Source organism: Saccoglossus kowalevskii, chromosome 9, assembly GCF_978046115.1.
Source record: "Saccoglossus kowalevskii chromosome 9, keSacKowa6.1, whole genome shotgun sequence".
Taxonomy (NCBI): domain Eukaryota; kingdom Metazoa; phylum Hemichordata; class Enteropneusta; family Harrimaniidae; genus Saccoglossus; species Saccoglossus kowalevskii.
Genome location: NC_140649.1, coordinates 30552254 through 30579116, shown reverse-complemented (window position 1 = coordinate 30579116; position 26863 = coordinate 30552254). Strand labels below are relative to the sequence as shown.

The window sequence follows — 26863 nt, the reverse complement described above, 5'->3', positions numbered from 1 at the left end:
GCATGCATTGTAATCATACAATAACATTGGTAGAGGGCAAAGTGTGGTTATCATTTCCAGCCTCATTCTGAGATTTTGCTCATTATGTATTGTTACGTGTGGTTCATGAAAATCACAATGGCGCTCATCACGTGTCAACACAATGATGCAATGTTTTACCTAAAACTACCATGATTTGAAAATGTACTTATTTTTCTAATTTTGTCTCTGTATTTCAGTAACTTTTGTCAGTCCATGAACATAAATTGTATTGACTACAACCAAGACATAAGCAGGGGACCCAGACGACTAGAAATGACGTAGAAGTGTTATCTGGTAGAACTGGGTCGTGGAACATACTAGTACACGAGTTGGTACAATCTCCCATAGCAGTGATATTCCAAACTAGCAACTCAAACTTAAAGCGGGAGAGTCGTCACCTGCGCACGCGCGGGAATTGAGTCGCAAGCGACGATAACACACACTAAAAACGCAAAGGATCATGGGTAGACGCTTGTGTGACAATGACGCGCCATGGCCACGCATGCGCAGGTAACTCCCCCGCTTTAACACACAGAAATTACCAACACATTAAATAAGTTCTCAAAGTCGTGCGTTACTAAAGTTATAACCGTTTGAGGCATGGACAGGCAGGTAACTCCCCCGCTTTAACACACAGAAATTACCTACACATTAAATAAGTTCTCAAAGTCGTGCGTTACTAAAGTTATAACCGTTTGAGGCATGGACAGGTAGATAAGAGTTATCAATGATGAACGCAGGTCAGCACAGTTCATTATATCCTGATATCGGATTTTAATCAGATTGGCACGTTTTGTGTTTGTATAGCGGCTTAATCCAGGTCAGCCTACCATCAATATCACCTGCTTAGAGTGTTTCCACGTCTGATTTGTATTTATTATTCGATGATATAATATATTTAATCAATCGTATGCAAACAAAGAATTTTTCTAACAATTGGTGATGAAATGATATTCTTAACTGGTCATTTGTTTTTGTATATGTCACGTGCCAAAACCATAAAACACGGCCTGTGCAGTCATCGTGCCAACAGTCCTGTCCAACACGTGACTTCACGATGTGACAACTTTCACATATTTAGGGGAAGACAATTAGCAACTCTTAAATGACGTGGACGTGTATTATGAAATTGTACATGTATCAATTTATTCAATAACACTCTCACATCCCTGAGGGGATGGTAAAGATTACAACTGTAGAAATAAAACAAGGGAGAAAAGCCACCGAAGATTGACCTTGCTTGATTTCTAATAGTCTTTATACATTTTGCTAAAATCATGCTAACAAGTAGGTTCTTACTGAAAATTAATTCAGTGAATTGGGCCTCTGGTGATTTAATATTGAAATTGTGGATGTATGAATTAGCAATGCTAAATAGAATTCTTTTGAGATCCTAGTATTTATTGCATTAAATGGGTTTCTCCTTTCACAGATTCTGTCATTCAGAGGGATTCTTTTGCGACGGCCAACTTCAATATTATGTGTGTGGTCATTCAGTCAAAATTTGGAAAGATCACAGATTTTTTATAGTTTTGGCTCCAAGATGAAATTCGTTTAAAGGTTTAATAAGTTTGTTTTTTCATCAGTTATCATTGAAAACATTTTCCAATGTGAAATAAAAGACTGTTTGATGTTATTGCAGATTTAAGTAATTTGAGATGATTTATTTTATCTGAAAAGTGAATTAGATTGCCTTGCTTGGCGTTATTCAGCAAAGAAGTTACTTTCACATACCATTTTACTTCAGACATCACTGTAGTGTGACAGCCATACACTGAAATCGGTCTTTGAAAAAGCGAGAGAAAAAGTACAATATATTTGCACTAATCAACAGGCCAAGATAATTGTAAGATCTAACCATACTAATTTCAGTTTCATAAAAAAATACATGTGTATCGGTGTCTAAAAATCTGTTTGATCTGTTGAAAATTAACACTGTGACATTAAGTGTTTCCATGTGTTGGCAATGAAAGTTTGTCAAGACTGGCTTGTAAACCCTGTTTTGTTTCCGACATATCATCAGTGTAGAGCAGACAGCTGACAGGTGGATGAATAACGTGGATCAGAACTGAAGATTTCCGGTAAATCATTTAGGAACATGTTAAATAAAGTGGGGCTCAAGTTGCAGCCTTGCTTGACACCTTTATTGAAGAATAAAATTTCTCTGTTAACTTATCCTTACATTTAACTTCATAATTCATTTTACTATTCATATTTTTAATAATGTCGTACATTTTTTCAGTAATACCATACTGAAGTAGTTTTGAGCAAAGGCTAGTATGCCTAACACTGTCAAAGGATTTTTTTCAATTCAACAAAACATGTGTAGAATTTTTTGTTTGTTTTACTATTCATCCACAATACATAGCAATAAATAACACATTTTTATATTACTGGCACTCAGAATTTAATTTAAACCAATACTGTACATAAATGGAACAAATGACTGACTGCATAACACTGATATCAATGACCTTCTTACAGATATCAGTATATATATATATATATTTTTTAAGTTTTCAAAACAAAATGACTGTCTTTCAGCCAGGTCATAGGTCAACTATAAATAGCCTGTATGCTTACTGAGAAGAGGTGAAATTCCATAATGGGGTTATCATGTTCCTAGCAACATGTACTAAGCTCCGGTCTGAGGTTTTTAAATTCAACATGGCTAGACTGGAGAGATGAATATAATGTTCATGGTATTACATGTATAATGCATTTTCTGGAAAAAAAGGGTTTTTACTGAAAGAAGTGGAAGAACAAGTTATCGAATTGTGAAAAATATAACAATCATACATTTTTTTGAAAAACCCTGCAAAGACTAGGTTCAGATGTGTCTGGTGGTATTCACTCCTATGAGAAGTATGTTCACTATTAGACCTACATGACAAAGTCATAAATAAATAATAATCTTTATTGTAATCGTATCCTTATTAGGATCTTGACAAAAGTGTACAATAAAGTATAGAAAAAAAAAAAGAAGTAAAAATAAAAAAATAACATTAAACACATTAAATAAAATTAAAATACATGTAACTATTTAGATTTTGAGGCAGATGACATACTGTTTTTTTTAATATTTTCTTCTCTCAGATTGAAACAGTTGTAAATATATTTTGACAGTTCTATTATAATTGACTCATTATCACTAGTCATTATGGCTATCATTTTTTCTTCATTTGATGTAATATTATTAAGATGTTTTGTCATGGTAATTAGGGGTTCTCTCACATTTGTGTAGAGTTTACATTTGAGCAGGAAGTGTTCTTCATCCTCTATTTCATTTTCATCACAGACTGGACATTTTCTGTCACTTATTTCTACATTACTGTATCTTCCCATTTCAATCTGCAAAACATGAGCACTTAGTCTAAATTTTGATAATGAAGATCGATGATGCGGGTTTTTTATTATATCTAAGTATTTTTCAAATGTAAAGTCCTTTTTTAGCTGCCTATAGGTACGAAGTTTATTTTTGTGGTTGATGCCTTTATTATCGTTGTTTAGAGTGTTCCTGGCATGTACTTTAAATTTGGTTATTAGTTTGTCAGTTATTTGTTCAATAAAGTTATCTTCTATGTTTTTATCACTCCATGCACTTTCCATGCTTGTATACTCTAGGCAATTTTTTATGCTGGATACCCAGTTTTGAGTGCCAGAATTGTCTAGAGCGATGCCAAGCTTGTACGCATCATATATTAGTGTATTATCAGGCATTTTTTTAATTCTAAGCCAATATTTTAACATTTGTTTGATGCCAGTGATAATTAATGGGTATCTCCCTAATTCAATTAAGCATGCAATGTTTGTTGCTCTACTATTGACCTTGAGTAGGAATTTGCAATATTTAATGTGCATTTTTTCCATGGGTGACATGAGATTCATAAAGTATTTTTTATTATTCACAATGTCACCCGCCCAAATTTCACAACAGTATAAAAGAATTTGTTTGATCATTGAGTCAAACATTTTTAAGTATATTTTAATTGGGATTAATGTTTCTGAATATAGTAGCTGTTTAATTTTGAAACATGCCTTCAGTGCCCTATTTTTCAGATCCTGTTGTGCTACATCAAATTTCCCTGTTAAATTTAGTTTCATTCATATTTTAAGGATACAGACTATAGCAAATACAGTATTGTGCCACAGTATTGGTCACAACACACCAACATTGGTGTGTTTGACATGACAAAATATTGACCAATTGGAACGAAAATAAGGACCAGAAAATATATTAATATTTCTGGTCACAGTGCAAGTCAAGTTTTTTGCCAGAATTATAGAAAATCCTCAAAAAAAAAAATAAAAAAAAATTTGCCAGCACATGTCAATTTCGAAAAACAACTTTTATTTTTCCTGCATCTAATTTTTTTCCTGGGACTAAATTGCACTTGCAGTCAAATGTTATTTCCAAAGAATTAAAACTGGCATGTCTTAAAAACACTACAGTAATTTAAATGCTGCTAATTAGCCATATTTAATTCAATAATTAGGCAAATTGACAGGTATGACTTGTACTTGAGACAACTTTTAATAAACTTTGTCTCTGCATGTACACAAACAAGAATAACATCTAAATTGGAATTACGATAAATACTGAAATTCTGTTCAATTTGTAGAATTATTCAGATTATTTATATCATATGAATTTGAAAGACCTAATACTGGAAATAAAATTGATAATTTCAAACATAATATCTTTCCACTGAAGAACAATTTCCAGATTTATTGCAAAATGTTCCACAACAAAAACAGTGGTCATTTTAGATAGATATACATAACTTAAAGTTTCAAAGAGCATTTACAGAGTTTTATTGTGTTTTGTGACTATAATGATAAATATTTGATGGTCTGAATTCAAGAGTATTGTAGTGAGAAAACAAGGACTTACCAGGAATCTGCCTTGTTTTGAATTACTGTGGCTTACAGTAATTTGAAACAGAAGTGAATCCCAGTACATTAGAACACTAGTATTTAAAAGCATAACAAAAGAAGTTTGCACACACAATCCAATGAATGCTGAAACAATCGTTAGTATTCAGCCACGCTGAAAAACATTCAATTTTAACATTTATTACATAATCTCCCACACTTTGTGCAAGTTCAGACCACCAAATATTTCAAGACCCATATTAAACTCTATGTTATGTTAGGTTATGTGACGTGACAAAGACGACCTTAATATGAAAGTACCAAGTCATAATACAATGTAGCAAAACATTTTGTTTTTAGCAAAAATAATTGATGCAACACACAATATCATTAATTAATTTGACAATTTCATAACAACACAAAATTTGGCAAATAAATTACTTGTCTTGTATTGAATTAAATGAAATGTCCCAAAAAAGGGAAAGTCAATCCAAAATAAAATAAAATATTCAATAAATGCAAGTTTGTCTTTTCAAAACTTTTTTTTTAAATTTGTGTAAAAGTGCAACCTCTATAGCAGCAATGTTAGCACCTTCAAAACAAGACGTACTTTACAAAATATGAACACATTTCTAAGATATGTAAATTTTTAGTGTCTTTTTTTAGACTAATATATACAGGCAGTGTTCAACAAAGTCATTGGTTGCCATGGTTTCAAACTATTTCTAAACATTACTTAAATTATTTGGGTCTCAACAAAATTCCAGATGCAATATAGATAACATTTCTATCAAGTTTGTCAGGAACACTGAACCACAGACAAGGAACAGAATGTGCAATGCATTGTGGGTACATATCCAAGTACCCAACCAATCAATGGTGGTTTGAAAGTAAACAAGGACATAATTTATGTCAAGGATAGGAAAATATAAACACATTCTAACACAGTGTTGTAAAATTACAATAATAAATGTACACCTGCAATCTAAATATGCAACAAGGATGGCACCAATTAAAATAAACATGACACAAATTCATTATTTACCTCTGAATTAAAACTTAAAATAGAAAATATTTAGATGAGTATAGGTTTAACTTAAGAACTGATATTGGGGTCTTCCTTTTGAGCCATAACAAAGGGTCATCATCTTGAACTTAACCATGGCATACATGTTAGGATCATCATCTTGAACTTAACCATGGCATACATGTTAGGATCATCATCTTGAACTTAACCATGGCATACATGTTAGGGTCATCATCTTGAACTTAACCATGGCATACATGTTAGGGTCATCATCTTGAACTTAACCATGGCATACATGTTAGGATCATCATCTTGAACTTAACCATGGCATACATGTTAGGATCATCATCTTGAACTTAACCATGGCATACATGTTAGGATCATCTTCTTGACTCTGACATAAAGCTAAGTCTTTTGAACTTTGACTAAAAAAATCATCCATTTGACTTGTGACTTGCTGGTCAGTAATTTAGAACTCAATGTGTTGTCAATGTTCTGACCCCTGACATGACCTCTAACCAAAGGTCAAACATAAAATCATACTATTAACATTCATAATTGATTGAAAATAATTAAAAATTCATTTACATCTAATAATAAAATAAGACAATAAATCTGAAGATATCAAACCAATTTACAAATATAAGAACTTGGAAATTTAAAATTGGAAAATTAGCAGCAACCCTGTGGGTGTAAAATAAATCTGTACAAAAAAGATTCATAATTGCAGAGTTCACTCTGACTAAACAAATGTTTCATAATTGTTTGAATTCATACTGACTAAACAAATGTTTCATAATTTCTCGCATCCACTCTTATTGAACAAATGTATCATAATTGTCCAAATTCATTCTGACTAAACAAACGTTTCATAATTTTCCCCTTCCACTCTGATTAAACCAATGTTTCATAATTGTCCGAATTCATTCTGACCAAACTATTTCCTTCATATTCAATATCTGGTGTAGACGTTCCTCGATGTATCGTTAATGGTCGGTTAATATTGTAGTCACTAGCACCTTTCTTAAGTCCAGTCACAGTGATATAACTATCACTTCTCTCCACTAAATTTGGCATACTTTTGTTTTTATTTGTGTCTACATCAACTGTCACCTCAGAAATGACAGTTCTTGGGGTCCGCATGGTTAAATTAGGCATACTCTTGAAATAAGGAGGTGACGTTGATTCTGGTAACTCTTCACTTCCTACAAGACCTGCACGGCTATCCCTACGGTCATGCTGTAGATAATCCACCATCGGACAGGGTGGAATTTGTAACTGTGGATCACTCTTGGATTTCTTGGAGTAGTCATCTTTCTGAGTTTTAGATCGGTTTTTATTATTTTGTAAAGTTTCATAATCTGAGTCGGCAGATTCAGGAGTTTCATTGAATTCGAGTTTTACTTTAACTATGGAGTCATCTTCGTCATGTTTGCCTTCATCTATTTCATCTAAAACATACTTCTCTTCCTGCAAGACAGGTGTATATCTCACATTTGGATCACCTACAAAAAAACATAGTGAAACTATCAAAGCCTTGCGTCATAGAAATAATTTGTGTCAGTGAGATCAAAATGAAACTTTGTTGCATTAGCAATGATGGACAGTGCACATCCTGTGATCCAGAGACAAAAAAACAAGCAAAACCATTAGTTGTACATTCATGCATGATATGAACCTAAGGAATATTTTATATTTCAGTGGAGATACATTCGTAACCAAATTATACAGCTCCTAAAAGATAAAACTTCTTTAAAACCAATGAAATGTGAACACTTTCAATCAATGTGCCATATATTCCAGAAGGTTTCATTCACTTTTCATGCATGAATGAACAACTGATCAGCTGACTTTCATTACAATCTAACTGCCATTAAACCTTACCCTTATCTTCTTCATTGTTGAAAAAAAAAAAGATGAAAAAAAAATTAAAAAAAAGAACCATTTATAATAAAATAAAAAACAAAACTACAAACTATAAATATATACGGTGAGGGTACACAATACAACTTGGATATCCTTTCACAGTGATATGTGACAGAGATTCCATTCAGTGAGAGTTCAATGTGTGCGTCAAAATTTATAGATGCTTTCAAAGATTAAATTGTGTAATCACAAAAAAAAATTGCTGAATTCTCTCAGACTTGCTTATTTGCAGACAGATTATCTTGCCATTTTGTGATTCATTACTCAATTCGTGTGATTTTGAATTCAGAAGTTTATCACATATCACCAGTTCCGAGGTATGTACGGTACCCTCTAGAAGGCATTTGAGACCAGTTTTGAGACTCTCCCACAGAGGAAGATGCCATTTGAGACCGTGTTTGAGACCGATTTAGAGACTCTCGGATGCCACATAGACCGGGAATGAGACCGTGTCTGAGACCAGCTTAGAGACCGTCAATTCACGCAATCTGATTGGACAACCCTCTGACATCCGAAATTGTATTCTCTATACTCTTTTCACCATAGATTTAGGAACGGAAAAATTGTTGACAGATTTGTTAGCGTACCAGAAAATTAAGACGCTAAAAAAGAGAAAAGAAAACGTGACAACAACATAAATATCTCATTTGGAGAATAGTTTGAGGACATACAAGATTGTATTATGATGTAGTGTATTCTGAAACATGAAGCTCGGAATATTTAGTAACTGTGTTAATTGTTTGTAGCAGTTGACATAATCGTTATCAAACCCGATATCATCCAGAAAAACAGGCGCAAAAAGCCAGTTAACGGATAGTAACAATGGTCTGTGTCCATCGATAACGATCGTATTTGAGTTGCAAGTGTTTCTTTATTTGTCAATGCTAGGTTGAGGCGAGTCATGGAGCTAAAAAAAAATGGTTATGTTGAAGTGCTCGGGCTCGTACTTCTATTTACCCCTAAACCTTAGACCCAATACACAGCCCCTCTATCCCGGTCAAGCAACGCCAGACATTTTTTGTTTGTTTCAATCCGGGTTGCGGTTAAACAAACTTCTTGTCTACGACAGGGATATAGGAACCTGTCACAAAACATGTACTTTATTTCTTCACACATTCTATGAATTTGTGTTTACGGCGCATGACACAGGAATTCCTTTTTTACAGGGGTGACCACGTATTTTTACTGACGTAAAATAAAATATTTACCATGGCTGTCTGAAATTATGACAGGAAATTATTCACACGTTTAGGTGTTAACAGTGTGTGACTGTTAGTGAACAAGAGACAGACTAACTCCACCATTAAAAAATGAAGCAAACAATTGTCATCGAACTGTTATTGGCGAATACTAGTACATAATTTACTAACCATGGGCTTGGCGGAGCTTAGTATTCTGATTTGACTGATTATTCAACGACAGCACCTGTCAATCGTTCATTAAATGGAGATAGTCCTAATTTTTTGCTTATGTGTATAGTTACTGATTTGAGCCGTGTAAAGTGAAATAAACAATTCATTTATGGTGACGAGGCAGCTTGTTGGAATTCGAATTCAAGTCGGGTATACTAGCATGCACAGTTCATTCTAAAGTGACACGGTCTATGCTGCAATGTTCAATAAATATATTCACAGACATAAATTACGTTGCGTAGAGTAAATCGCTTGTCTCTGAGCGACCATCCTTTACCCCAGACATGGAGCTAGAAAGGGATCTCTTTTTACCTCCATGCCCCAGATAACTAAGAGAACTGTATATTCAAATAATATTTATGTTGATAGTCCTTGCATCATTTCAGACCAAGGTGAAATGAAACGCATTCGTTCACGAATTTGACCTACATGTATTATCATAGTTTAGCTGCTGTATTTTTTTATGATTTGTATTTTATTTTCTTTACTATACTGCGACCTCTAATGGCATAGTAGTGTAATAAAGTTATTATTATTATTATCTTCCATAACCTCACAGGCAAGAGTGTCTTGGATCGATCACGGGTCGTAATATTTTTTTATCGTATTCACGTGTTCGTGCCCATGCCCCATTTTATTATTTTGGATAGGCTGCGCAATGCTGAAAGAACATCAGAGGCGACATTGTTTACATTTATACTGGAACTTGCTACAAAGTATCATATAGGTTCCCACGCAATTTTGAATTTGATTGATAGGTCGTTCGCAGACATCGGGCAGAGAAACACGAATTGTAAAACTGCTCAAGATTTCTTTCGCAGCCACAGGTTATTGTCTATTTTTTGACAAACTAAAAAGAATTCCAAACTATGCCGATCTAGTCAAACGCAAGAATGTGTAAATGTGCATTTTTATCGGATATATATCAATTTGGCCCGAACGCAGTCACGGCAAAACTTGGTCGAGCAATATCACGAAAAATGTACTCTGTCCTTACTCATTTTGCATACGAAATTGGACGTGAATGTCTTATTGTGGTGCTTCGTGCATCACTATAAAAATAATCATCCTCGCTACGATCCGGAAATAATGAGATAGAACATTACCAACCAGCACGGCGGCAGCGAATCTCTTTCGTTTATTTATTCAGAATTATGTATATCATAACTACAGGCAAATTTGTTGGAAACAACTTCTGAATGCCGTTTATCGTTGACAAGTTGATTTCAATCGCCGGCTGTGTTTTCAAACAGACACTTTATATTCTGTCTGGTTTTGACGTTGCATTGTATTGTCTGAAATAAACGAGGAAGGCGCGACATTGCACTTTTTAACGTTATCCGATATTATCGTCTAAAAATGTCTAAGTTAGACAGGTCTAAAAAAGTCTAAAAATGTCTCAATTAGACAGGTCTGTCTGGTCAACAATTGCGACAGTTCGTTTTTCTCCGATATTATCGATAATATCGTCTAACAATGTCTAAAAATGTCTAAGTTAGACAGGTCTGTCTGGGCAAGTATTGGGACAGTTCGTTTTTCTCCGATATTATCGATAATATCGTCTAACAATGTCTAAGTTAGACAGGTCTGTCTGGGCAACAATTGCGGCAGTTCGTTTTTCTCCGATATTATCGATAATAACGTCTAACAATGTCTAAAAAGTTCTAAAAATGTCTAAGTTAGACAGGTCTGTCTGGTCAACTATTGCGACAGTTTGTTTTTCTCTGATATTATCAATAATATCGTCTAACAATGTCTAAAAATGTCTAAGTTAGACAGGTCTGTCTGGGCAAGTATTGGGACAGTTTGTTTTTCTCCGATATTACCGATAATATCGTCTAACAATGTCTAAAAAAGTCTAAAAATGTCTACGTTAGAAAGGTTTGTCTGGGCAGGTATTAGGACAGTTTGTTTTTCTCCAATATTATCGATAATATCGTCTAACAATGTCTAAGAAAGTCTAAAAATGTCTAAGTTAGACAGGTCTGTCTGGGCAACAATTGCGGCAGTTCGTTTTTCTCCGATATTATCGATAATAACGTCTAACAATGTCTAAAAAGTTCTAAAAATGTCTAAGTTAGACAGGTCTGTCTGGTCAACTATTGCGACAGTTCGTTTTTCTCCGATATTATCGATAATATCGTCTAACAATGTCTAAGTTAGACAGGTCTGTCTGGGCAACAATTGCGGCAGTTCGTTTTTCTCCGATATTATCGATAATAACGTCTAACAATGTCTAAAAAGTTCTAAAAATGTCTAAGTTAGACAGGTCTGTCTGGTCAACTATTGCGACAGTTCATTTTTCTCTGATATTATCAATAATATCGTCTAACAATGTCTAAAAATGTCTAAGTTAGACAGGTCTGTCTGGGCAAGTATTGGGACAGTTTGTTTTTCTCCGATATTACCGATAATATCGTCTAACAATGTCTAAAAAAGTCTAAAAATGTCTACGTTAGAAAGGTTTGTCTGGGCAGGTATTAGGACAGTTTGTTTTTCTCCGATATTATCGATAATATCGTCTAACAATGTCTAAAAATGTCTAAGTTAGACAGGTCTGTCTGGGCAACTATTGGGACAGTTCGTTTTTCTCCGATAATATCGTCTAACAATGTCTAAAAAAGTCTAAAAATGTCTAAGTTAGAAAGGTTTGTCTGGGCAACTATTGCGGCAGTTCGTTTTTCTCCGATATTATTGATAATATCGTCTAACATTATCTAAAAAAGTCTAAAAATGTCTAAGTTAGACAGGTCTGTCTGGTCAACTATTGCGACAGTTCGTTTTTCTCCAATATTATCGATAATATCGTCTAACAATGTCTAAAAATGTCTAAGTTAGACAGGTCTGTCTGGTCAACTATTGCGACAGTTCGTTTTTCTCCGATATTATCGAGAATATCGTCTAACAATGTCTAAGTTAGACAGGTCTGTCTGGGCAACTATTGGGACAATTCGTTTTTCTCCGATAATATCGTCTAACAATGTCTAATAATGTCTAAGTTAGACAGGTCTGTCTGGACAACTATTGGGACAGTTCGTTTTCTCCGATATTATCGATAATATCGTCTAAAAATGTCTAAGTTAGACATCTCTGCCAGAATTTCATTAGATTTTATTAGACGATAATTATCCGATAATGATTTATATGACATTGTCGCGCCTTCATGAAATAAACAACGCACTAGTGGCGTTTTTTTCACCTCATATGCAAAGTAGGCATTTTGAAAACAATGTGGGTGGAGATTTCAGTGCCGGCAAATTCGAAACTCAACGCTTTTGAAACCCATTTTTCCGGCAAAAGTAAATGCTCTAGCCGTAAAATTCACTACTATTTTTATCTATGGCTTCCCTGGACATTCATGGCTGTCTTTATAAGTTTAAACACAACGTTTGAAAAATAGAAAATATAATACAATAAATCACTGTTTCTCGTGTTTTGTGGGGCTTTTAGTCACCGTTGTTGATGTGGGTGAGGACGACTCATTTGAATAATAAACTCCGCCCGCACCTGTTTATATACCATGTCTGTCTTTATAAGTTTAAACGCGACCTTTTAGAAAACCCCAGACAACGAACGCGTTCAACCTGAAAACATGTATATGCAAATAGTGACGTGAATATTAATACAAATACATGGCGAGATTATTACCAGAGTGAATAATACTAGTAATAAGATTGATTTGCATTGCTAAAAGAAAAAAAAGTGGCTATTTCTAACTTGCAGTTCTTGGGTTACTCTCCCGGGATTCACTCTTTGCCTCGCATGGTTGCACGATGACTATCCGGTACTGCAGCCCGTATATTTATTTTATTTATTCAGTTTTGAATGTTATTATTATTAGTCTTAGTTTTATTATTATTGAACTTATTAGTATTAGTAAAAAAATTAACACATTATATTTTACTTTTATACTTAACATTATAATATCTTCTCTTTCTTTATTATTTCATTATTATTATTATACTTGGTTATATGTATTTTTATTGCTACTGTACTGATAGAAATACTGTATTTCTAAAGATGCAATAAATATTATTATTATTTATTTATTAACATATACTCACTCCCCGGAGGGAATAGTTACAGATAATAGTAAAAGTATACAGTATTAATACACTGAAAAAGAAGGAATAAAAATAAACTAAAGTTTAGTATAGTACTCCATAACTGGACAGTACAGGCATTTTGCACTGAATTTAGTACCCAAACATACATCTACTGTATGCATGACCTGAAAAAGTACCATATGCGAGTTTTATGCAAACTATAGAAAAAACTGTTTGATATACCCTCTTAAATAAATAATAAAAAAGCCTTCCTAACGCACACCATTTTCATATTTTATTTTACGTCAGTAAAAATGTGGTGACGCCACAGGGAGCCCAGGAACTATGATTAGCTGTATGCACTCCCTATGAGCGCGGGGGATGGGGGGTGGGGTGTATCGGCTGGTATCTAGTGTAAGAAATAGACAAGGGATGAAGGCTCCAGCCAGCTCACATTTTTTAAACTCGAAAAAACAGACGAAAAGAATGAAAAGTAAAATCTAAAAAAAATACCAGGTTGAAGAATATTAGCTGCTCCTTCAAATTTCGCCAAAGCCGTACCTACATTTTACTGATATCTGCAGAAACATGGGGCCCAGGGGCACCAAAGTCCTTTGGAATTAAGTAGAACTTGGGAAGCAGACATACATGATTTTAACTGCTACTGTTCAAGATTCTGACTATTAATATGTTCAAAATTCAGCAAGTAATCTTCAGATGAATGCAAAGAATCATCTTTGTTACCCAGTATACGTACACTGCTAGTCTTAGCACAAGTGCTATCAACTTGCTTTATATTTAGTTCCATTCAATTCATTATCAAGTACATTATCAGGTTCAGTGTCAAGTTTATTATAAGATATATTGCAAAGTAACTTATGAGATTCATTAGTAAGGGTTATACCCTCAATTTTGCATTTGGGACTGTTTCCTCATTAATTGCGTGACTCTTTTTTGTGAAGGCAGACTCCTCATTAATTGGGTGACTGTTTTTTTATGAGGGCAGTCTCCTCAGTTTGTTTGGTTCATCTGCATGTTCTCTGAAAAAAAGAAGAAACACAAACAGGTTTAATGAAAGCACCATGTCGTTCATACCTACAATGAATTTGTAGCACATAAATTTTGAGGCCTACTAGAATTTGAATAAAAATAATGATTGCACAAATAAAATACTGGCATATTTTTTCACCACGCATTCGTCGACTATCAAAACAATATGTAATTTAGCTATTAAGTTGCATATGCAAATCATCCACACTAGCAACATGACATGCAGATTACATCAAATCTGTTGAGATGTTCATTAGCTAATTTACATATACAAATTACTCCCAATAATATGACATGACAATTCCATCAATGTATATGCCTACCAAATTTGATCCAAACCTGTTGAGTCATTTAAGAAATAATCCAAATTTAGTAAAAAAACAATATGCTATTGACAATTTACATACCCGGTATGCAAATTAACCCCAATAGTAATATGGCACACAGATTACATCAATGTACATCTCTATAAAATTTGGTCAAAGTCTGTCGAGTTGTTTAGGATTTAATCCAATTAGTGAATTATCCCTAATAGTGCATCTATTACAACAATGCATATCCCTATCAAAGTTGACTCAAAGGGCAAATATGTCGAATTCTTCAAGAGATAATCCCAATTTAAGAAAAATATGGAAATTAGATAAATTACATATTGTGCATATAAAACAGATTTAGCCCAAAAGGTGCGAGGAGTGTCCCAAAGCATGTGTAATGAATTAAATAATTATTTCTATTCATGACCGCGGTTACAAACGTATTTTAGTTTACCCCCACACCCACAAACACGTATACCGTTAAGCCGATCGACAAATATTAACAACATTAATTATCAGAAAAGTATTAACAAAAGTCGTTCGATCACAAATATTCATAATTGGACTTTAGAAAAAAATCCACGATAAAACGACACACTATTAAAATGGCAGAGGCAACGATAAATTCACGCTACTTACCAGGAAAGTTGGGCGAGAGTGAACTACTTCCGGGTCGCGACCAATCATGTCGAAAAATGACCTATCACGTTTCGTGTACTTCAAGAGTTCAGTGAGTTGACTGTCATGACCTCACGTGCGATGAAAGGTGGCTGGATGGAGGTGTTTTCCGAAAAGAAATAAAATTTCCAAGTCCCCCTGCCTGGCATTACAGCTAAACAAGGTCAGCTTGGACGTTCAGTTGCGAGACGTATAAAAAATGCAGCCAGTGACACTTTTCGAAAATAAAAATACAAAATAACCGCAATCAGAGGGACCGACCACGCGCGTTGGTAATAAATAGAACGCGTTGTGACACAGTCTCACCAGCCTCTTTCACTGACGCAATATAATTATGCTATTTCCCAACGCACTTGTATTTAATACATTGACGAAAAACACCACAAGCAAAAATGTAAATCAAGCTTGTAATTACAAGTAACTCAATTCGAACGCAATATTCATCACTGTAAAAGTGGATAAATTCGAACCAGCCATCTCATGACCGGAGACGTCCGGTCGTCTTTGTCGATAACTCGCTAATTCACCATAATCGTGGTGGTAAACTGTTTAGCTGATTTTTTTCAGAAGATGGATATTCAATTCATTTTTCGTCTTAACCGTCGCAGTCTGCTTCATTGAATGTTTAGTTTGATAATTGATAAACATTGATTGATCCAGTGTGAGACTGTTGCTTTCAAGTTGTGTTTAATAATACAAAGATGATTTAAACTTGTTCCTTCCGTTGCGATCGTATTCAATATATGGAAATAGGATGTGTGTGCGTTTGCGTGAGTGAAAGATGCAGGTGAGATTTCTCGTCGCAACGCGTTCTATTTATTTCCAACGCGCGTGGTCGACGCCTTTGATTGCGTTTATTTTGTTCTTGCATTCGCGAAATCCATCGCTGGCACTGTTTATTTTGTCATGTCTCACAACTGAATGTCCAAGCTGATTTTGTTTTGGCTGTATTTAATAAAAGTACATTAGTCTTTACGAGTTTTGTATATATATCAGCATAATGTTATCGTCAACGCTAGAGTTTGTTTTTTTCTTCAAAATCTTTAATTTGAAAACGACAAGTTGACAACATCGAGTCGCGTTTCGATCGGTTTTTATGATTCACGGGGCCAAGAAAACAATGTCAATACCTACCGATGATGTTGAATAATATTTTTGTGTTTGATTCCATTTACCCAATGACATGATTGACCGCATTACGATTGTGTGTGCTTCGCACAGACTATGGAGCTAAAAAAAAAATCCATGCAAAGACCACCCACCTCAGGCGAAGCGAACGGTACTTCCGGTGAAATGTGTAGCCATGTGCAATGTGTACGCCACCCTACAGTTTTTAGCGGCTGTAACAACAGGCATTTACACAGGGCTGTGCAATGTCATACTGTTAGTAATATTCTCTCAGTTAAACTCCGTAAAACATGTCAGTACCTTCTGATGATGTTGAATAAAATGTTTGCGCTCAGACACGACTGACATGATTGACCGCATTGCGATTTCATGTGCATTCGCACAGACCATCCACGCTCAGGCGATGCGACGGTACTCGGTGCAATGTCGCACTATCAGTACCGGTTTAATATTTTCTCAGTGACACGCCGTAAAAACATACTTATCTTCTAAATGCACTCTATGATGCAAGACACCCGGGATACGCTGGGAGTTATTACTAGCATTGTATCGAGGTTAACCCTGAACACACGTTCCTGTAACCTCGTGTATTTATTCCATCGTGATTCGATGAATAGCTGTATGTGGTTCATAGCTCTCTTGTCGGCGCACGTCTTTTTTTATTGCTCAACGGTATTAGTCGTCCCCAGAGGTGACTGACAAGATACAAAACCATACTACGAACATAAATAAAAATGTAAAAATCAGTTGTCAGTCGTACAAAAGAGCTATGGATATAGCCGCTGGTTGTTGCCTGTCAGTGACCAGTTCGTGCAATAAAACAGCGCAGCAAGTGTTCAATTCGTCCAATAACACACACTACTTTATTAAGACAGCGCCCATGTAATCACAAATACACATCACGCATTGTATTCTATCAAAACAATTATTATACTTTAATTTTCATCGCGAAATTTGAGACATCGAATCACACTGCCATATCGTCCAATGGTGATTTTATGCGTAACTGCGCATGCGTGATAAATTCGAATTAGTACTATTTAATCTATCATTAAACGAATAATTTATGCGATAAACCATCACAACATACATGAACACATCAAATAATATACATTCTTTATTATGAAACTACAATTTGATAAGAGAAGTGTGTATCAGAAAAAATAACGCAAGAGATGTTTACTATGCAAATTGTGCCACTCACCATGTATGATAATTGGACAGAGATTACCTACACTAGAAAAGCCTGATTTTGGAAGGTTTTGGGGCCAAAAAGTAATTTTAAAATGATTCAAGCCAAATAAAAAAAAAATGCCCTGGAGATATTCACACAAGCTATCATAATGCCAAGTTTCAGAAAAATAGACTGAAGGGTTTTTGAGATATCTTTGTCTACAGCACACAGCCTACGGCCTACGGCTTACAAATTGTGATAGCATTAGTCCGTTGGTCCAAAGGACTAAAAATTAAGAAAACTACACAAATTGACTACATTTAGGAACGGTTTGCCCAAACGCACGGCACAGTTGGAGGCGTGGCATGTTCAGCATTTGTCAACAACCAGGTCACGACTCGGTTAGCCTTACTCAAGTGGTTTGTAACCAGTCTTGTTTTTGACAAATGCTGAACAGGCCACGCCTCCAAGACAAGAGGACAAGAGATTTACTCTACGCAACGTAATTTATGTCTGTGAATATATTTATTGAACATTGCAGCATAGACCGTGTCACTTTAGAATGAACTGTGCATGCTAGTATACCCGACTTGAATTCGAATTCCAACAAGCTGCCTCGTCACCAGAAATGAATTGTTTATTTCACTTTACACGGCTCAAATCAGTAACTATACACATAAGCAAAAGATTAGGACTATCTCCATTTAATGAACGATTGACAGGTGTTGTCGTTGAATAATCAGTCAAATCAGAATACTAAGCTCCGCCAAGCCCATGGTTAGTAAATTATGTACTAGTATTCGCCAATAACAGTTCGATGACAATTGTTTGCTTCATTTTTTAATGGTGGAGTTAGTTCGTCTCTTGTTCACTAACAGTCACACACTGTTAACAGCTGAACGTGTGAATAATTTCCTGTCATAATTTCAGACAGCCATGGTAAATATTTTATTTTACGTCAGTAAAAATACGTGGTCACGCCTGTAAAAAAGGAATTCCTGTGTCACGCGCCGTAAACACGAATTCATAGAATATGTGAAGAAATAAAGTACATGTTTTGTGACAAGTTCCTCTATCCCTGTCGTGGACAAGACGTTTGTTTAACCGCAACCCGGATTGAAACAAACAAAAAATGTCTGGCGTTGCTTGACCGGGATAGAGGGGCTGTGTATTGGGTCTGAGGTTTAGGGGTAAATATAAGTACGAACCCGAGCACTTCAACCTAACCATTTTAACTTGTATAAATAAAATTAGAAATGAACACAAAATATAAACCAGTTATAATATGTTTCGTTAAAATGCGAATGGGCATATCAGAGTTGAAATAATCACAGAAGTGTAGTTATCATCGGTAAAAACATGTTAACTCGCTAAACAGGAACTCGTGCGACACAACGTTCAACAAACGTAATCTCGTTCGTTGCTCAGTGGCGCCAAGAACTAGATACAACGAAAGGGAAATAAACAGCCGTCTCCCGGTTGCCAGGACGCCGACTTTTTTGGGCACCGCCAGTCAATGGTAGCTGAGTCTCTAAAGCTGGTCTCAAACACAGTCTCATTCCCCGTCTATGAGGCATCCGAGAGTCTCTAAATCGGTCTCAAACACAGTCTCAAATGGCATCTTCCTCTGTGGGAGAGTCTCAAAACTGGTCTCATATGCCTTCTAGAGGGTACCGTACCTACCTCCAGTTCCATACTCTTTTCCATTTTTAAACTACACAATGGTTAGCATCCAGAAGAAATATTAATCATCCAATGTATCCAGTATTTCTCAGCTAGCAATGAAATCCACATATCTACGGAGAGTGCCAGATCCTTCTATGACTAGTTCCTAAACCTCAAGTTGATATACGAGTCAGCCACATGTGCACAATGCACAAGGATTTGTGGTTTCACCCATGTATGTGATGTAGAATTTCAGTAAATGGATAATGGAGACATTTGAGATAGTAACATAAAATAACATACCATTATTTTTACCAGTGGATGAGACAGAAAATCTCTTGTCAGTAACCGTTGATGCTGTACTGAAAGATCTTGGATCTCTATCATAAATACCATGCAAATTCTGTAATATAAAAAGCCATCTGTTACTATGGTAACACGAATAACCTTCCCAGCATTCTTTAGAGCTTACAAGGACAGTGGGTTTATACAATTTGTTATCAAAAATCATTCCTAATAAGGTATGATGCAGTCAAACAGAAATGAACTCTGACCTTTGAAGAAGTACTTGATCTTGAAACTTGTTCCTTTGAGATACTGGTAGCATAGATGTCACGTATACAATCAGGACAGAATCTACTTTGACGAATCCATCTTTTGTACTCTTTTGTTACCTGAATTGTCAAATAGCATTCAGATATCATTTACATTTACAAGACAGGCCCATAATGTAGTTCTCATATCAAACTCACTAAAAATGAATATTTGTGTTTGCAATTTTTGTATTAACTTCCCCTAAATGTCATTTCTAACTACATGTGACACATGGAAATCATGTTCATTCATCCACCAATGAGGAACCATGTTACAAATAAGTGCATGTAGAACAATCAAATTCTAAGGTTCTGTTCAGTAAGCCAATCTGTGGTTGGACAAATTATGAGAGGACAGTTGATAGAACATGACTTCCATGCATATTGTAACAGATGTATTCAGTTGTGATCAGTTGTAATTGCATGTATATGGAGTAAAATTTTTAAATATCTACAATATCACTTTCTGATATCTCAAACTTATTACAAGGAAACATTGTTCAATGCAGTAACAGGAAGCGAAGCCTGAAAAATGGGGGATAACAGAAAGCCAAGTCTGAAGAACGAGGGCAACTGAAAAGTAAATTTCACAGAAAATGAAATATTGATTGACCATGCACACAAATAAAATAAATAACAAAATTTACGCAGAACAAATAAAATAAACAAATAAAAATAAATAAGATGTCTCACCTTTTCATTCATCATACAATGAAATACAAATATGAATACACCTTGCACGGCATTGAGTATATTGAATACATACGCCATTATTACTGTAGATTTATTAATGTAGAGCATACCAAACACCCAGGTGATACCAAGTAGACACAATAATACACATGCACCTTTTAACCAAGCTCTAAAATAGAGAAAAAATACACTGTTAGTAATCACAGACCTTATTTCCAAAAACATTCATGTACAGTATAGTGTAAGCACAACTTAGCTTTGTCTTTTCATTAAATCTTAATTTTGAAATAACAAATTTCCACGTATTCTTTGTTGTATTTAATTATGTTACTAATATGGGACATATTTTGGCAGATTACGCTGCATAATTTAGATATATGGTCGTTTTGTTAGCAATCTAAGCTAGGTTTAAACCAGCTTATGGCTAGCTTAATGTTAAGTTATACTGAGGCTGTACTGTAATTAAGTTTAGTATTTCATCATTAAAGTGAATGTCTACCTACAACTGTACAGATAATTGTTATAAAATACAAAATCATAATATACATATCAAATTCCAGTTACACAAACAAAATTACAAATTATTCAAAGTGGAAAATGCTTCTCGATAATCACAGAGAAAATGTAATAAATAATGACAGAAAGTGAACATGCTGTTGAAGGTGGATGAGAGGACTAGGGAGTTTGAGACAATGGGGGAGGGGCATGATAGGGGAAGGGTATGGGAAGATGGGTAATCTGGAGAGGGAGTAAATTACTCACAATAGTTCATCCATTCTAGATTCCCCAATTCTAGTTAAGTTAGCATGAAAGCAAAATGACTAAGTTAGTATTGAGTAAAAATGTAGTCCTTTAAACTATGACACTTTGGTACAGTCCCATTCGTCTACTACATATGGACTCTACCATTATATAGAAAAGAGGGGTGAAAGGTGCTGAGAAGTGACTGAGAAAATGAGAACATCAAGAATTGATTGAGATGAAACTTCACTGAAAAAACAACCAAAATATGTGATAAGCATTCAATACAAAGCTGAACAACAGAAGAAGACCACACATTGATAAAAGCCAAACAATTTGCACAAAATTTACATGCCTTTACTATCTCAAGGACATTCAGGACAACAATGTGAGTGAAATAAAGCATTGAAGAGCTCTCTATGACTGTAATAAACTAAACTTGATATGGAGATAGTTTTAAAATGTACTTCACAAATCACACTTGTATTACTATGAAAATGACAGCACTATTAATGCTTAGACAGGGAGTTTTTCAAGTTAACCCTAAGGGAGTAGAACTAAAGTAAGTTGCTGAGAAAACGATATTAAAAATGTGCGATCATAAAAGCTATATAATGCACACAAACCAAACAAGTGTGTATAGCTACTACAAACAAGGCAGGTGAGGAATGAGAGCAAATAAGTGCAAAAAATTAAAGAGAAAAGAGAAGACAGACTGCTTACGTCATTTTATTTGTATCAGCAATTTGTAGAGATACACTGCTATAAAGCATAGTAAGAGATGTCAAAGGTAGCATAGGAAGATAGCAGAGATGATATACAGAGAGATGAAGTAAGGAAATGAAGTATAGATACACTTGTACAAAGCATAGTAAGAGATGTCATAGGGTAGCATAGAAAGATAGCAGAGATGATATACAGAGAGATGAAGTAAGGAAATGAAGTAGAGATACACTTTTACAAAGCATAGTAAGAGATGTCATAGGTTAGCAAAGAAAGATAGCAGAGATGATATACAGAGAGATGAAGTAAGGAAATGAAGTAGAGATACACTTCTACAAAGCATAGTAAGAGATGTCATAGATTAGCATAGAAAGATAGCAGAGATGATATACAGAGAGATGAAGTAAGGAAATGAAGTAGAGATACACTTCTACAAAGCATAGTAAGAGATGTCATAGGTTAGCAAAGAAAGATAGCAGAGATGATATACAGAGAGATGAAGTAAGGAAATGAAGTAGAGATACACTTCTACAAAGCATAGTAAGAGATGTCATAGGTTAGCAAAGAAAGATAGCAGAGATGATATACAGAGATATGAAGTAAGGAAATGAAGTAGAGATACACTTCTATAAAGCATAGTAAGAGATGTCACAGCTTAGCATAGGAAGATAGCAGAGATGAAGTAAGGAAATGAAGTAGAGATACACTTCTACAAAGCATAGTAAGAGATGTCACAGCTTAGCATAGGAAGATAGCAGAGATGAAGTAAGAAAATGAAGTAGAGATACACTTCTACAAAGCATAGTCATTATAGAATCATTATAGACTTTTAAAATGAGTAAAAACCATTTTTTGCCTCTATTGTTGGTTTAGCCAAATTTTATCTCTCAACCTAGTTTCAGGCTAGACTGTAAGCTTGATTGCCAATTTCTCACAAATATAGAACTAGATCTAGTACAATATTTTACAGCATTCATAAATGTTCGTCAGTGTGAATTATAAAGATTTGGTCCAGCTAATATTTAATAAACAAATAAAAAATATTATTATTCGTGAAGGCTTTTAGCAGGAGATGTGTCAATATATTAATGCCATGAAAATCCATAGGTTCAGATTGGACTGGATCTTACCTTAACTTGTTTATTTTATCATTGTTCCTATTGGCTGGGGATACTGTATGTCGGCACATGATTACACCAGCCATTATTAAAAAGATAAGATTAATCTACAAATAAATCAGAAATTTCAAATTGGTTTAAGCCATGAAAACACATTAAATCCAACTTTGATGAATCATTATTATAATAGCTAATCAAAAAACTTAAATTTTGTTGGGATGCTACCCGAATGGCTATTTGAAAAAATAAACAAACAAGCCATGCATGGCACAGTCCCTGTTAGTTATCGAATTCGAGAAATATACATGTAGTTTTGTTTATATTAATATAGCTGGAATATAATGTCAAAAATAATGCTTAATTTTGATGATTTTTCAGTACAAAATGGCTGCCATTTGGCGATCTTCAATGAGATTGTGAAACAAATTGATGTGCACATGTATAATGTCATGTATAATGTATGTGTGAAGCTCGATTGTGATTGGTCTAGGCATTTCTAAGATACAGGTAAGGACGCGCACACACACACACATGCACAGAGGTCCAAACACAAGTCCTCGTTTTCGGACTGCGTCCAAACGGGGACTAATAAGCACTGCTATGTTTTTGCATAGTTTTGTAGGGGCTTAAATGAAGGTATAATTGATTGTTTATTGTGTCTAATCAGATGCACTTAAACTACAGCTTATTTATAAACAGTCAGTTTTTAACAAAGCACAAACAATTTCTTAATTAATTTCTCTAAAAAATGAGTAGACAAGGACTTCCCTTACCAAAATAACCAGACAGATTGGACCAACAAACGCCCAAATAAATCCCCTATTCACTGTCAGCCAGCATCTGAAATAAAACATAGAACAACAATTATAACCTTGTCTTTCTTAGTTACGGAGGAATCAATTGAAAGATATAATAGCATAACGCATGATATCAGGTTGAAATTTATGTCAAAAAATTGTGGTGAGATTGCCTCTAAAGGCAGTATTTAGAAACAAACTGCATGTTCAGGTTTTTTATACATGTAAGTTGAAGTACTGTATCTTGTTCGGGTTTTACACCAGTAATACAATACCTATCCTTGATTAAATGTTGGAATTTTGAATGGATGAATGGAATGGTCATACTTACACAGAATCAGTTCCATAACCTTCATAGAATATACCAGCAGACACACCAACTATCACTGCTGGAAGACCTGTGTAGTAACAGTAAGTACCCAAACATGTTAGATGTCAGTTTTAATTTGGGAGACTATTTATACAGTGTCAGAGTCCCCATTAATGCAAACTGCTATTAACTGCTGTCAATCCAATGCTTTATGAATTCAGAAAATGTCATATCAAACTGAAAGTCACACGAATTCAGAATATGGAATGATAATACCGTACTTGACCGCGCCCATGCCCCACTTTTGCACAATTTTTATATTTGGGGTCACATTCGGCAAAGCGCCCACCTCTTCAAAATGCAACTAATTTAAAACTTGGTCTTGCGTAACGAATCTTGGTAATCGTTTTTATATGATACAGCGTGGATATCGACCGCTGTGAATATGTTGTGTATGTGTACCCCACGGTAACCGTGCGTAAACTACGCTTCGACAATGACCTATTAATACAAGTAAAATGCGGTAAATATTTCATGCCATATTCTGTTTACATCTCAAAAATGGCTAGTTACTAGTTTTTTTAGAAAAACCATGTCGTTTATTCGTTGAAATCAATTCCAACAGAACGTACTTTGACATTGATAATTCACTTCCACATTGCGTTACCGGAAAGTCTTTGGGAATTTCCAAAGAATTGCATTAGTACAACACAGCATTCTAATTGGTTAATAACCAACTAGATCCATTAGGTCAAAGGACGCTGCTGAAGGTCAAATCTGCAAATGCATCATGGTGGGAAGTGATTTTCATCAAGAGTTTGCGTACGATCTAACCCCAGGATCCAACACCTTCGTCAGTGGAGATAATGATGAGAATTTTGACTCTGATTCTGGTGGAACGTAATTAAAATTGTAATAAAATTGTAATAAAATCATTTCTGTTTCTCCATTGTGAAAATCAATGACGACGCAACTAATTTTGTAATTTGATTTTCCCTCAAAGACGTAATCTGTCACATGACGAATTAAATTTGCACTCATTTTCGAGGGGGATGCTCGGGTAAGCGCCCACCCCTAAAAAATCACAATTTTCTGAGGCCCCTGGGTGCTAACGCGGTCAAGTACGGTTCAATTGGAATCCAACTTTTTACTGCCTCTGAGTAGTTCTCAATATTTGAATTCTACTTTAATGAATATTAACTCACCATATCCATATGGATAGTAATACTTTCTTCTTGAATGCTCGGCTTCAAAGACTTCTACTAACATGACATTCAGTTGAATTCCTTCCAAACTCATCCATGCAAACGCCGCCAGAAAGAAATAATGCAGACATGCTGCAATGATGGTACACGGCAACTAAAATTTAACAAAAAAGCATGTTATTGGATAACAAGTCATTGATATAACACAATCCCCATCACAAACGAGCCATGCATGGCACAGTCCCTGTCAGTTATAAAATTTAAGATACAGTTTTGTTTATAGTAATAAAGTTGGAACATGAATAGGTCAGCGATATGGATCAAGAAGCTGAGGCTTGATTATGATGATTTTTCAATCTGAGTACTTATTCATATTGAGAGATCTTGCTCTGGAACAGCACTAATTAAAAACAAAATGGTCACTGGCCGGCCATTTTGAATACATCTGTATCTATGACATGATGTATAATGAATATATAAAATTTGAACATAATCAGCCAAAGCATGTCAAAGATATGGCTCTATAACCGCATTCATTAAAACAAAATGGCCAAAAGACAGCAATTTTGAATCCATCTGAAAAACAAGGGCCAATAATGTCTATCGTATGTACCAAGTTTGAATGAAATGCATCCATAAAAGACCAGGATCAGTTTCCGGTATGCAAGAAATGATTGATTGGACCATATTGAATCGGGTCATCAAACCAATTTAAATTACATGATGTATTATGAATATATAAATTTTTAACATAATCAGTCAAAGCATGTCAGAGATATGGCACTAGAATCACTGAAAACCAGTTCCGGAATGCCAGAAATGCTTGATTTTGATTATTTTACAATACAAAAATGGCCTCCATTCGGCCATCTTGAATCAGATCATGAAACAAATTGATGTGCATATGTATAATATTAAATGTGTGTGTGAAGTTTGAATGTAATCGGTCCAGGATGTCTAAGATAAAGGTCCGGTCGCAAAGACGCACACACAGAGGTCAATCCACAAGTACCTGTTTTTGACTACAGGGACTAAAAACATTGCAGGAGATGCCACCAATATACAATCTCTCTTGATACTTTAAAAAGAGGTTGTTATTGCACAAGTCAACACAGAGGGCAGAATGTACGAGGAAGCTGAAATTCACCCATGATTGTACACATTTTCACTTACCAGTTTTTCAGTCTTATCAATACCAGCCATGAACAACACTTCTGCCACCAGTAGACAAAAACAAAGATTCTTGTGAATAGTGTTTCGATCACACTGCAAATTCCTACAAGCAGGAAAAAAATAGAAATTTCTGATAAACAGGATAGTTATTTATGGATATATTAGGTAGTTAAATATACCAGTACGTAGACTGA

General features: G+C 35.0%; 1 protein-coding gene across 1 annotated transcript in view; it reads right to left on the bottom strand.

Annotated features, from left to right (window-relative positions):
• Positions 1–6474: 6474 nt before the first annotated feature.
• Positions 6475–26863, bottom strand: part of LOC102803410 (uncharacterized) — a 33594-nt gene continuing 13205 nt past the window's right edge. The window contains exons 12-22 of the mRNA XM_085504063.1: positions 26670–26772; positions 25497–25650; positions 24313–24379; positions 23958–24024; positions 23197–23291; positions 22067–22102; positions 21365–21394; positions 20603–20771; positions 19871–19990; positions 19620–19719; positions 6475–7428 (exon numbers count right to left, since the gene is read on the bottom strand). Of these exons, the coding sequence (XP_085360189.1) occupies positions 6818–7428; positions 19620–19719; positions 19871–19990; positions 20603–20771; positions 21365–21394; positions 22067–22102; positions 23197–23291; positions 23958–24024; positions 24313–24379; positions 25497–25650; positions 26670–26772 (1552 nt within the window). The 3' untranslated portion in view covers positions 6475–6817. The remainder of the gene's footprint in view (positions 7429–19619; positions 19720–19870; positions 19991–20602; positions 20772–21364; positions 21395–22066; positions 22103–23196; positions 23292–23957; positions 24025–24312; positions 24380–25496; positions 25651–26669; positions 26773–26863) is intronic.